At 41.6% G+C, this 12910-nt stretch overlaps 1 protein-coding gene across 1 annotated transcript; it reads left to right on the forward strand.

The window, feature by feature from the left end:
- Positions 1-6550: 6550 nt before the first annotated feature.
- LOC121623864 (G-protein coupled receptor 61-like) lies at positions 6551-7954 on the forward strand. Its single transcript, XM_041961362.1, has one exon. The coding sequence runs from the start codon at positions 6551-6553 to the stop codon at positions 7952-7954; it is 1404 nt and encodes a 467-aa protein (XP_041817296.1).
- Positions 7955-12910: the final 4956 nt, after the last annotated feature.

Consider the following 12910-nt stretch of genomic DNA (forward strand, 5'->3'; position numbering starts at 1 on the left):
GGATGGCCGTTGGGGAGATTTACAGTCCTCTAGTGAATTATAAATGAGGCACAGTTCTGGGGCATTGGTAGCAGGTTAGTGTAATATCCAGCCCAGCCCACAGCGCTCCATCAGCTAAATGAAATCAGCCTCTTTCTCTGAGGAAGAGCTGCTCGCAGATGAAGAAGAAGAGAAAAAAAAAGATTTGATTGTTTTCTAAGAACTGATACTGAACTGTGTTGTTGTTAATGATCCACATATTGGCTGACAGGTCATTGTGATGGTCAGAAATAATTTGTGTAATATGCCATGACTTTTTCATACGTATCATGTGTGGATACGCAGTGGCATTAAATGATGAAAAAAAAAATTGTTTTTATGTAATTCTTTAGTAATTATTGAGGTTTGGGATCAACACAACAGGTTCTTTTGGACTTTAGGGATAAATTGCTTATATTTACTCTTATGCTGAGCTGAAATAACAAAGATGTTGGATCTCTCAGAGCATGCATATTTCTGTGCTTGTGATGAGGCTTTAGTTTCATAGTTTGCCATCAGACTTTTCTTAATGATATCTCCTGTTAACGTTTGCACATAAAAAAATTAGTCTCATTTTCCTCCCTGACGAATCAATAGTAATCCCATTAATGTGTTTGTCACATGTATTGCACACTGATGTTCCATCAAAGCCAGACAGAGAATAGCTGAACAAATCCCAGAGATGGAGCTTTCTGTGTGAGAGAAGAACAGTTTGTACAATCCCACGCACACAAAACATTACCATACTATGAGCTGAACTGGACTTCTTATAAAGTTATTAATCCCAATCTGCTCCCAGCAATAAAATGCTTTTGTTGCAGAAGAAATAAAGGATGTGTGTCTGTTTCATTACTGTTCTCTCTGTTTGGCAGTGGTGCATCGCAGTCATGTTTAGGCACTCCCTGTTACAGTGGGTGAAGCAACAGCTACTGTACCACAGGCACAATACAGTGGACACACTGCCACCATCTGGCACAGCCTGCATGTTCAGGGGCCTGTTCAAGAGGCAGGCCTGCTGATGTAGCTGGAAAACCCAGAGCACTGAATCTAAAACATGGACCGAAGTAAAAGATCTGTTCAGGGTTTTACTCAGCACAGTTATCCAGATCAATCAGTAAACCTCATCCCAACAATTATTAACAGACTAAGAAAAGAATGTCAAATGAGATTTCTATAAAAACAACCTGCTTTTTTTTTGTTCCTCCGCAAATTTTCACTTCTACAGATGGCAACATATCAGGACGCAAACAAACAGAAAGACACAACAAGAAAAAGATATGACTTTTATTTTATTTCAGTTCTTCATTTAAGTTTAGCGAGACTTAAAGCCTTAAGGTGCATCAGGCCGTAACCTCTGACTGCGAATGAACCAAAAAACCTTGTACACTGAATTCAAGTGATTAACAGTGTGCAGGGTTTTTTGGTTCCTCCTCAAATTCAGTAGTTCACAAAATGATTTTCATGAACTCAAACTTGGAAAACTTCCTGAGCTCCGAGAACTGCTCTGAATGGGTAGTTACATCATCTTCGGAGTAATTGATGAACCACATGCATTTGCATCATAGCAGCTACCTGTCTGAAAGTGATTCAGTGTTTGCTGATTCCAGAGGAAATGTTTGCTGTTTGGCTGTTTCGTAGCTGTTTCCAGCGGCACGGTGATTCAGAAAAATCCACAACATCCCCTATGAATGACTCACAATGTCTGATACGATCCACCATAATATTATCCAACACTGTGTACGGTTCCCGACGCCAAACAATACACAAATCTCCTGAATGCTAACGCTCCAGCCTGGTGAGTGTTCACTGGAGGCAAGAATAACCCACCAAGATATTGTTGTGCTTGGCTACACACGGTCACTTTGTATTAGTTGTTGCTCCTTCCTCTGTTTGACTGTCTGCTGCGATGTATAAACCTTCCTCCCCAAGTGTCTCCAAGGCAACATTCATCACTTTACCCTTTATCTCCGGTAGCATCACTGCAACGCATTTACAAGACACCTGAAAGTATGACATGACAGCGGCTTGTTCGTGCAGTATGTTAGACGTTTGTAAAGAATCTCTCCTTCAGTCAGGTATTGTGGAGCCTGACTGAACGACCTCTTTGTGCTTTTGCTTTCATGTTATTAAACACAAAGCTGGTTAATGTTCCCCCGTGACTCCGTGCACTAAACACCGAATGTGCATTTGAATTTGAGTTGATTGTTTGTGTAGGTTGCAGTAATTATGTTTTGGTAAATGTAATGGCGTGATTTTATTTCTGAGTGTGGTTGATATTTGCGCACCCATATCTATGGGTAGTTATTATTGGCAGGCAGCGGGGGCTCTCTGGGGTTAGTGCAGCGTCCTTTGCTATTTCTGAGTGCGAATGTGGAGTCTATTTTCAAGGTTGCCATGGAAACCATTGTATTTGTGGCGGCAGCGATTGGTGCTGCCGGCCGAGCAAGACACTGCTATTTTTGTCATGAGTCAACACCTGATATACACACTCACACACACTCAGGTGTACATGTCGGAATACAGATGAAAACAGACAGCTGCACTCACACAATGCACAAAAAACAAGTAGTGTTGCTGTTTTAGTCATATATACTGTTTCAGAGGCATTATGTGTTACACAAGCATGTGTACATTTCCCATCCCTCCTTAGCGCAGAGATCTTGATGCATCTTCATCATGACGACAGTAGTAACCGCTGTCCATTAAATATCCCCATACCTGCATTGTGTATTCTGTGTGTACGTTCTGCTGTCCAGGCATGTTTCAAGTGTGAAGTGTTGACAGGAGGAGACAGATGATGTTAGCTTGCAACCAATCTTATTTTCATTATTGATTAATCTGCTGATTATTTTCTTGATTGATCAATAAGTAATAGCGTAATAGTGAAAAATCCCATGACATTTTCCCCTGCTCTGATTTAAAAAATTCCTTTTTTGTCCGCCTAACAGTCCAAAAATGCATGAGTTTTCTATCACACAAGACAAAGAAAAGCACAAAATCCTTGAAAAATCCTTGAAAAATGACTCAAATCATTTTCAAATAGTTGCAAATACATTTTTTCCCATAGTATGCTGCAGTTTGTGGTACTATAACCTGTAAAATAAAACTTAAACAGCACCTTTGTTCAACAGTTCACAATGGAAGAGTCACAAGTGCATCTCACCACTATTCATCCAGAACGGCATCTATTGTTCCTATAATGCAGTAAGCACACTGGCATGTGGGCTGAAAACAACAAACTGTATAATATTTCAACCAGAACACGGCAGTTCTCGCACTGACATAACCAGTGCCGTTATTATAATAAAGCTATTAGTGAACTAGATTAACCAACCTGGTCCTGAGAGGTGCTGAAAATTAAAACATGCTTTTTAACAGTGAAAGAGGGGCAAGATGCGATTTACATGAAATGCAAATGTTGCGTGTATTATCATGGGGAACCTTACATATGCAAATGAAAAACACCTCCATCCAAGCAGCTCCATGCTTGCTCCTTCAGTAGAGTAGGCTTGCCCATAATGGCCCAGATTTCATTGTCCTCTGCAGACAGAGCAATGAGATGGACTGTATATGAAAAAGATCACCGTGGCAACAGGAGCCCCAGTTTGAGAAGCTGGGATGGTGGAGGCTGAGGCCTGGCCTAATCAATGCCTCACTGTCTCAGTAAATCTTGTAGCAGAGGGCACTTTAATCCATGAAATTACTAACCAAATCATTACTGACTGTCAAAGATAAAGAAACTGGGAGAGGAGCAAGAAATAAGGGATCAGATATGAGTGTGAATTATTATGTACTGTGTGCATTCCTATTGTGAATAAAGACACAGATTTCACTTGGAGGTAATATGTTAAGCATTGGAAGCAGTTGGCCTCATATTACATATAAAATAAGACTAACAGTTCACAGCCATGGTGGTGGCATTACTCAGCTGTTATACTCATTACACAACAGGAAGTAAGTCAACTTTGCTGTTCTTAGATTCTTCATACAAGAGGGCAAGACCGTAATATTTGACCTGAATATTATTACCCCCATGAAGAATCTTTTTTTTTTTTAAAAAAGAAAAGAAAAGTAAAACTAGCAAGCTAAGTATCCAGCTACAGCCCTGTTAGGGTCTCATCTGCACGCTAACCCGCTAACATTAGCACACATTAGCAAGTTTACACAACAGTCACCGGATGCTGACACTGTGGCATGTTTAACAGGGCAGAATGTAGCATGCTAGCATGACATAACGTTAGTATTTCTCAAACTATACAAGCATTTCATCATTGTTGTGGGGTTTTCTGTCAAAAATTGAAGTGTTGGCCAGTGGAATAAGAACAAACATGGCGGCCCGAGAGTTGTTGAGATGTATTGCAATACACAGAGTTATATCAGAAGTATTGGCCTAACAGAGAAAGTGTCGCCCCTCCTCCGACCACCCTGATAAGATGGCTATGAAAATCTGTTCACAATGCTGAAAAACAGCAACAACATAACATCTCTCCACTTGCATCATAATCAGTTCCTGATTTCTGAAGGTAAAATTTGACAGTACAGTAAGGACACTAGGACCCTGTGGAGGCAGCAGCTCTGGTCCTGTTTCTCATTGCCTCCTGCTCCATCTCTGCAGTCACTGAGTGTGAGTGGAGGGGGAAAGCAGAGAGTGAGCTGGTGTCTTTGCAAGCATTTTCATCAGCATCGGTTCAGACAAATCTCTGCTGCCACAGCTTAAGTCATCCGGGGAGGAGGATGCAAAAGGCAGATCAAGGGATGGGAAGAGAAACAGACTTGTGTAGTGGGAAGCACCTCAGCAGCATTCACAAGGTACAGTGATTGATGTCCACTGTGTACCTCAGCAGTGGGAGCTACACCGGGTTTTCATCCTCAGAGACCAAAGCAGCAGACAGCTCCATCAGGAAATACTCTGATTCAGGTATATCATGCTCTCTGCCTTGTCCTCTCTGTTTCTTCCCCACACGCTCCCTGATTCTCACCACATTTTCTCGCCTGTTCTCACCCTCTTCTTCTAATCTGCTGATTATGTACTGCTGAGTGCAACGCTAAATCTAATTCAGTTGTAATGCGATACATGGAATGTGGGCCTTGCTTGATACAGTGAGTGTAATGCATTCATGATTAATATATAAATGTGTAGGCGGTAAGACATGACTAAACCAGGCAGGAGGGTTAAACTGAATTGGGAGTACCCCTATGTGTGATTTAGAGACGTTGCTCACAGAGGGCAGTCATTCATAGGTGATGAGAGAGGTTAGGGCTCAGTTTTTACCCTGATTCGTACTGTTATCACTGTAGACAGGAGGCAGAAGATCCTGGGCTTTTGTTGCATCAGTGGCAGAGAGCATTCACAGCGGTGAGCAGCTGGATTTCCTTGATCTGACACATACATACAGCAGCAGCCACCCATGTCTGTTTGTTGTGTGTAATAGCTGGGCACCGTTAATATGCGGACAGCCTCCACAACCTATGAAGGTTTTCCATTTGAGACACTAAACTCAATCATACTGAGTGGCTCACATGGTATGGTAGTACATGTACGCAAACAAAATCATGCAGTAGACTGAATCTCGGACCTGCACGCCGGGGCACACATTGGCTTCCAGAAATCTGCGTTTTTTGAGAATAAGTAGCCATACATGATCAGTTTAGGACCCGGGCATTCATACTCAACAAGGGCTCTCTCAGCAGGTGTAGATGTGATGAGAAAGGGCTATTACCTGATAGGATTGGTCTGGGGTATTAGCACGCATTCATGCATTGACAGGATGTGTGCTTGAAAAGTATTTATCACCTGCAGACTGAATTTATCTTTGACCCTTTTCACCGTAATATTAATAAAAGTGCAAAGCAGGTGGTCCGAAATCCTTCATTTGTTTTGTTTTTTTTAGAGGATCAGTCTGATTAGACTCACATGCTTTGGGCATCATGATTCGGTTGCAGGTTCATGAATTATAATCTGTTCAAGTGGCTCAACTCTTTTGCATGATTGTTTTATGATTGTTGAATTCATTTTTCTCCTTCAGTTTTCTCAGCATGTAGCTAAAAAGGTGCCAGATGTCCCTGCCTTGAATAATGAATACTTGATTGAGTTAATTGGTTTGAGGGCTGGCTTTGGATTACCTTATCAGCAAGACTGCCTTAACAGAGGTTTGAGAAGCTAAGGAGGATTTTGTAAAACTTCATCTGAGTGAATTAATCTTACTGGGAGCTGGGGCAAAAGTGAAACTAAGCACGAGCAACTCATTGGAAGGGGTCACATGCAAACTCAGTTGAAAACGCATTGATTTCCACCTGTCTTTCTCTCTTGTATTTAGGGTGTGTTGTCACCGACAGCAGACATGAAGACTTTCTAAACGGACAGGAATCATAAAATCTGAACCTCCTGAAGATCACAGCATCATCCTCCAAACTACAAGGCATCCTTTGACCTCATTTTCAAGCCGCTGTTTTCTGGCCGCACTTCCTGGCTTTGAAGGATGGGTGATGGGCCTATGACTGATCCTGCCTGCCTGCCTCAGCCCACCCTCCAATGGAGCCGATGTGGAACTCCTCCCACCCACCTCCACAGCTCATGTCCAACATGTCTGCCTCCTCTCTGCCTGAGGGCTGGGCTCTGTCCCAGTCGCTAGCCCTGCTGGCCATGCTGCTCATGGATCTGCTGGCTGTGGTGGGTAATGTGGCTGTCATGGCGGTCATTGCCAAGGCCCCACAGCTCCACAAGTTTGCCTTTGTCTTCCACCTGTGCGTGGTGGACCTGCTGGCAGCCCTGGTGCTGATGCCCCTTGGCATGCTCTCAAGCCGAGCCTTCTTCGGGGAGGCCCTGTGCCGGAGCTACCTCTTTCTCAGTGTGTGCCTGGTTAGTGCTGCCATCCTCTCCATCTCCGTCATCAATGTGGAGCGTTACTACTACATCATACACCCGATGCGCTACGAGGTAAAGATGACTGTTGGCCTGGTGGCGTCAGTGCTGGTGGGGATCTGGGTCAAAGCCCTGGCCATGTCTGCTCTGCCGCTGCTTGCTTGGTTCCTGCAAGGTGGAAGAACTCCTCTTCTGGACAGTAGTGGGGTTGGGGGAGGAGGAGGTGGGGCAGTCCCATCTCCGCCTACTCAGGGTCACAGGCGCTGCTCACTACATTGGACAGGAGGAGGGTCAAACCGCCTGGCCTTCATGGTCCTGTTTACTCTGGTGTATTTCCTGTGTCCACTACTGGTTATTCTTGTTGTTTACTGCAATATGTTCAAAGTGGCTCGGGTAGCGGCCATGCACCACGGGCCTCTGCCTACCTGGATGGACACACCTCGGCGGCAGCGTTCAGAATCACTCAGCAGCCGTTCCACGATGGTTACCAGCTCTGGGACGGGGACTGGGACTGGCAGAGCGACCCCGCAGCGCCCCTTTGGGGGAGGAAAGGCTGCAGCAGTGTTAGCAGCAGTAGGTGGGCAATTCCTTTGTTGCTGGCTGCCCTACTTTACTTTCCACCTGTATTCAGCGCTGGCTGCCAGCCCTCCAGCCACATTAGCCTCTCTGGAGGAGGTGGTCACCTGGATCGGCTACTTCTGCTTCACCTCCAATCCCTTCTTCTATGGCTGTCTCAACCGACAGATCCGCGAGGAGCTGGGTAAGCATCTGCCTTGTCTGTTTCGTCGAGCAGGGGTTGAGATGGAGGACAGACTGCCCAGCCGTGAAGGATCCATAGAGGAGAATTTCCTTCAGTTTCTCCAGGGCACTGGCTGCAACTTGGATCCTCAAAACTCTCACAGCACCTCCAGTCCTAAAGGGGAAGCCTGCTGCCCCGTGGCTCAGTCCCAGCCACTGGAGCCAGCACAGCCCATACCAATTGATTTCCGTATCCCTGGTCAAATTGCAGAGGAGACTTCAGAGTTTACTGAGAATGAGCAGGTGAAAAACAACCATATATATACAGACAATTAAGATTTTAACATCTTTATTTCCTGAAAAAAAGACAAAATTGGATAATTCAGACATAAACTGTTTCAGGAGTTATTTCGGTGAAAACACATTTCTCTATTTCTACTGACAGCTTTCCAACAGTTCATTTAAATGACTTGTACCTTTGACTCATTGCACTTTGCCTCATCAGATTTCATCCTCAGACAGTGACGATGATACGATTACATGCAGTTGTTTGAGATGCATTTCAAACTGTTGTTTGTGAACAGGGAAACTACTGCTAGATTTTAAAACATTCCACACAACCGCTCAGCTCTGTACAGTTAATGACTCAGTGAATTAATATTGATGTAACTTGTTAAAGCCTTTTTTAAAATAAAAAACCAACATTAATTATATGTTTGATTCTACGAAGGTAGCTGAAGCGTTTTCGGAGTTGGATGTTTTCAGAATATCCCTTTTGATCTCAAATTAGGGAGCACTCGCTGAAATACACTGGCTCCCTCTCAATTAATTACTTTATTGTTGTGCAGTAGAGCTCTGCTATTAAACGAATTGCCTTTGGTATTAAGACATGATGATTAAATGGCTCCGCACATCAACTGATACTGTATTTGTAACTGCCAAATCAATCATTTTTGAGACTCTAGTAAGTTGATCATTTTTGACAAGAGTTTTGCTGCAAGAAAAGTCAAAGAAGACAGCAATAAAAGATGCAGAATTAGGAGTATTGAGGGAAAAGCACTGCTGTCACTTTTGATTGGTAGCTGGCCTTTCATCAGTGATCATGCCACTCTTAACCCTTACGCCAAACTGATTATGATCGATTAGGAGGCGTACATGTTGTGGCCTAACTCTCATGGAACTGTCATGCTAACTAACCTTGTTTACAGATCAACATTTGAATTTTGTTCTCCTTTCTTTGGTGCTTGTTCAAACAAATCTTTCTTTTCCTTTGGACTTCCAAAAAAGCAAGCAGACCTGTTGTGACCCGGTTTAGAATGACTTTATAAATCATCTGAAGGGGTCATCCAGCTTTCTGCCATGTGATGTATTTATCAGTGTAATTGGATATAGACCTTAAAAAAAACAGTATTCTCTTAATGCACTGCGTTGCATTCAAATATGATTCCGGTTCTTAACTTTGTTAATTGTACTTAACTCTTCTGGGTTGTGTACTCCACTCAACACCCCCACCTTTCCTTGTAATGAATTTAATCACAAGGACGCTGATGTATTTTGACATGTATGCAGTAAATACTCATTGTTTGGTGACTTTTATCCTGGAAGGAGAATACATTTAGCTTTTTGTTTGACTGCCCTGCTCATCAGGGGTTTTTACCTCACATGCACGAAAAACAACAATCATTATGTTACAGTCCTGCAGCTCTATGTCAAATGACTCCCGCAGCACACTCTGCTCTAATGTTGTAAGGAGACTAAAGCAGGTGCGATTTTCTCCAAGAGGATTTTATTAGAAATGAGGGTTTTGACAATGAAATGAAGTAGTATTTTCTAGCAAACTTAGGGATGAATATCTCAAAATCTATGTGGATATCTTTGATTGAAATAACAGATTATTTCTTACGTAATGTGGATACAGGGTTTTTAAGATATTTTTTTCCAAAGGTTGTTTTTGAGTGACAATGCCAGTCCAAAATCAAAAGCTTGTTGAGCTTGAAACCTTCTTTGCATCGCGTCTAAATATCCCAAACTGTGAATGATGTTGAACGTTTGTGTTAGGATTTTCACTTGTTCCGAGATCGTTTTTTTAAGATGTGATAAAAATAAAAGAATGACTTCCATTGTACTGCAATGATATGAATGTGTTTAGAAAAATACATGGCTAAAGGTTGAGTGCGAGATACTGTTGTAATAAAGAGTTTCTATGTTTGTAAAACACTTTGGATGCATTCTCATAATTTCACAGACAGCATGGCGCCGCTGTCACATATATAGCTAAGTGATACCAAATGCATTACCCAGGGTCTTCATAGCTCCTTTCACTCAACACCTTAGTGCTCTGTCTCTGTATGATTGTACTCTCTGATTCAATGCGTGTGGCTTAATCTCGCTGCTTTGCTTTGATATTCCCTTGCAAGGGGTGGGGTGGAGCGAGGATAAAGTTCAAACACTTTGACCTTAAGGTAACATTTAAACTTCAAAGGCCAAAGCCAGTGGTATGACCTTAATCACAAAGAAAATATAACTGTCAATAGAGAGATAGATGGATTGATAGATGGCTGTAAATGTAGAGAAAAAATGTGGATACTCAATATAAACAAATGCATCTTGCCACTGTTCCATGCTGTGTTTCAGTTGGAAGGAGCTGGTGTGCAACAGGCCTCACACCTCAACATGGACCTCAGTCAAACCGCCCCCAGCTCGCCAGGCCCTGCCATCCCCATGGCAATTATTACCTAGTGACATTTCTCAGAGCTGTAGTGGGCGGGAGGAGGAGCTTGCTCTATTGGGAATCCAACAAGACACCCTTATCTGTGACTCCTAAAATAAATTCTCTAGACTAAACCAGAGCTGACATTTTTTTTCTATAATCTTGGGATTGCTTGTGTGAGTATCTCATACCGTAAATAACTCTCCGCCTATTCTGCTGTTCAGAGCAAGCTTTGATTATTTCTTCGAAATCTTGGATTGCTTTACCTTAATGTTTTCAAATTTAAATTTGAGTATCATATTCTAACTGTGTCTTCTGATAATCTAGACTCAAAATGCATTATTTTATATGAAGTAAAATGTTTGTATGCATAATTTTTGTTTGTAAGAATAATTAAGATTGTTGTCCTTGTACTTAAATTACATTACTTTTGCAAACATAACTGCAAATTGATCACTGTGCTTTGTTTTTTTTTTAAAGTAAAACAGTTAAGTACTGAAGCTAAAAGCACTAGTTGTTTACATTAAAATCAATATAACCTGTTACCTGGGACCAAAGAAATGCAAAGCAAAAGCTAAGCCATTGTTAAAAATGTGCTTCTCATGTAGACTGTGTGACAAAATAAAAGATAACTGAAAAAAACTGAAGAAAAACCAAGAACAACACAAGTTGCAAAGTGTGAGGATGCACAAGATCCCAAAGAGAAAGTAAATATCCACACATGTATGTACATAATAACGTTTATTATAGAACAAAGATCTGGAACATTAAAAACATCCAAATTGATCCTGTACACACTTAAAGCTGCAGTAATCATTTATTGCCACACTGGGGGGAAGTGGAGCAACCTGAAAATGCAACACTGGCATATTATCATTTTACAAAGTTGTTACGATGAAAATCTTCATGAACAGTTGCCTATTTACGGTACATATCTAGCAGGGACCAACATTAGTATTCATTTGGAGTTGTGTTTGTTGCCACCTGGTGAATGCAAGGCCAATATTCACTTTCCTTTTAGCTATGGTTTGGTCTCCATTAATTCTTGAAGGAAATATTAGATGCTCTTCAGCTGCTAAATGCTTTGCTATGTTCACCAGCTGGTTGCTACCGTTGTGTGTCTGCTGTTTGGTGCTGGCCAGGTAATGTAAAGTGTGTTTATCAAAGGGTTTTCACTAAAAACAGCTGCTGCTGCATCTGGGAGTGACACTGATGAGCGTTGAGAGACTGGACCAGAGCAGTAAAGTTCAAGGTTAGTAGGAATAATTCTCCATGAAGGCTCAACATGCACCATTTGACAAAGATATGTATGGATAGGGTTTGGGGGCCACTATCAAGAGAACATATGGTTATACTGTGTAATGTTGTTAGCCATATGGGGACACAGCACCAGACAAGGTTTCAAATGAACATTTTTGGGAGATTGTGAACAGCAGTCCTCAATGTATTCTGATGCCACTAAAGGTGGAGGGCCCAGCTGTTGTCTCAAAATCGTATTTTAGTTGTAATTGGTATTGAACCCGACGTGGAAGGGGGATATTGTTGCCGAACAAACCCAAAAAGTTGACTCCAGATGGAAGTCAGCGCTTCAGATCACGTTTCCTGCCACTGGTGATCAAGACGAAGTGACAGCAGATGGACAAGAGGGCTGCAGCCGGATTCTGTGGCAGAAACACAGACGAGGAGAGCAAGCAAACAGCAGTATCATTTGTTTGTTTGCACCAACTTTCCAGGCCAATTGTCAACATTTCACAACAGCGAGACACCGTTTACAACAGGGACCGCAAGCGGACAAGACAAAGGAAGAAGAAGTGAGAGGACAGAAGAGGAAATAAGATCTGCTGAATGGATGTAAAATTAAGAGACGAATAAAACTGTCAGACACATGGTCAGCATTAAGGTGAACATTATAAATATAATAATAAAAAAAACAAGTTATATTTTAATATTTTTAAGACAATAAGGAAAATGCAGCTATTGATACATTAATAATGTGATTTTTAATAAAGAAATCTTTGAGTAAATCATCACATCATATCAAAATCATTCTACAACAGGATCTACTAAATTATCGTTATAAATTAAGAGTTTATAACAGATAAAATTAGCTTCACCTTGAGGAGCTACATTACAATTATGCTTACATGTCCAATCAGTAATATCAACCCAATCATATATGACAATTTGCTGTAACACTGATGGCCCATGTCAGAATAATGTGTGTTATATTACTGGATTATAATTATCGATGTCTTGATGTATACATCAGATGTACTTAGTTACTTTTCACCATTGCTTTAATACATAGTAACACTACAGTAGGCCAAACCGTACTTGAGACAAGTGGAGTTTTTTACATTGAGGTATTACAAAGGAAAAAAGAGGTCTTAAAATAAAAGCAAAATGAACCACACTAAAGTCAAATTTCTCCATATTAAGAATAGTTTATCTTACATCCAACAAAATGAATATACAATAAGCTTCCTGGAAAAAAAAAAACCCTGACGACACCTGTTTGCGTGAGTCAGGTGTCTATCAGACGACCTTTGAACAGCGTCACAGTCAAAGCAGGCGGATCCTTT

The sequence above is a fragment of the Chelmon rostratus genome, chromosome 2 (assembly GCF_017976325.1).
Source record: "Chelmon rostratus isolate fCheRos1 chromosome 2, fCheRos1.pri, whole genome shotgun sequence".
Taxonomy (NCBI): Eukaryota; Metazoa; Chordata; class Actinopteri; order Chaetodontiformes; family Chaetodontidae; genus Chelmon; species Chelmon rostratus.

Excerpts from the sequence above, each read along its gene's own strand:
- LOC121623864 (XM_041961362.1), top strand. The coding sequence starts at position 6,551 with ATGGAGCCGATGTGGAACTCCTCCCACCCACCTCCACAGCTCATGTCC.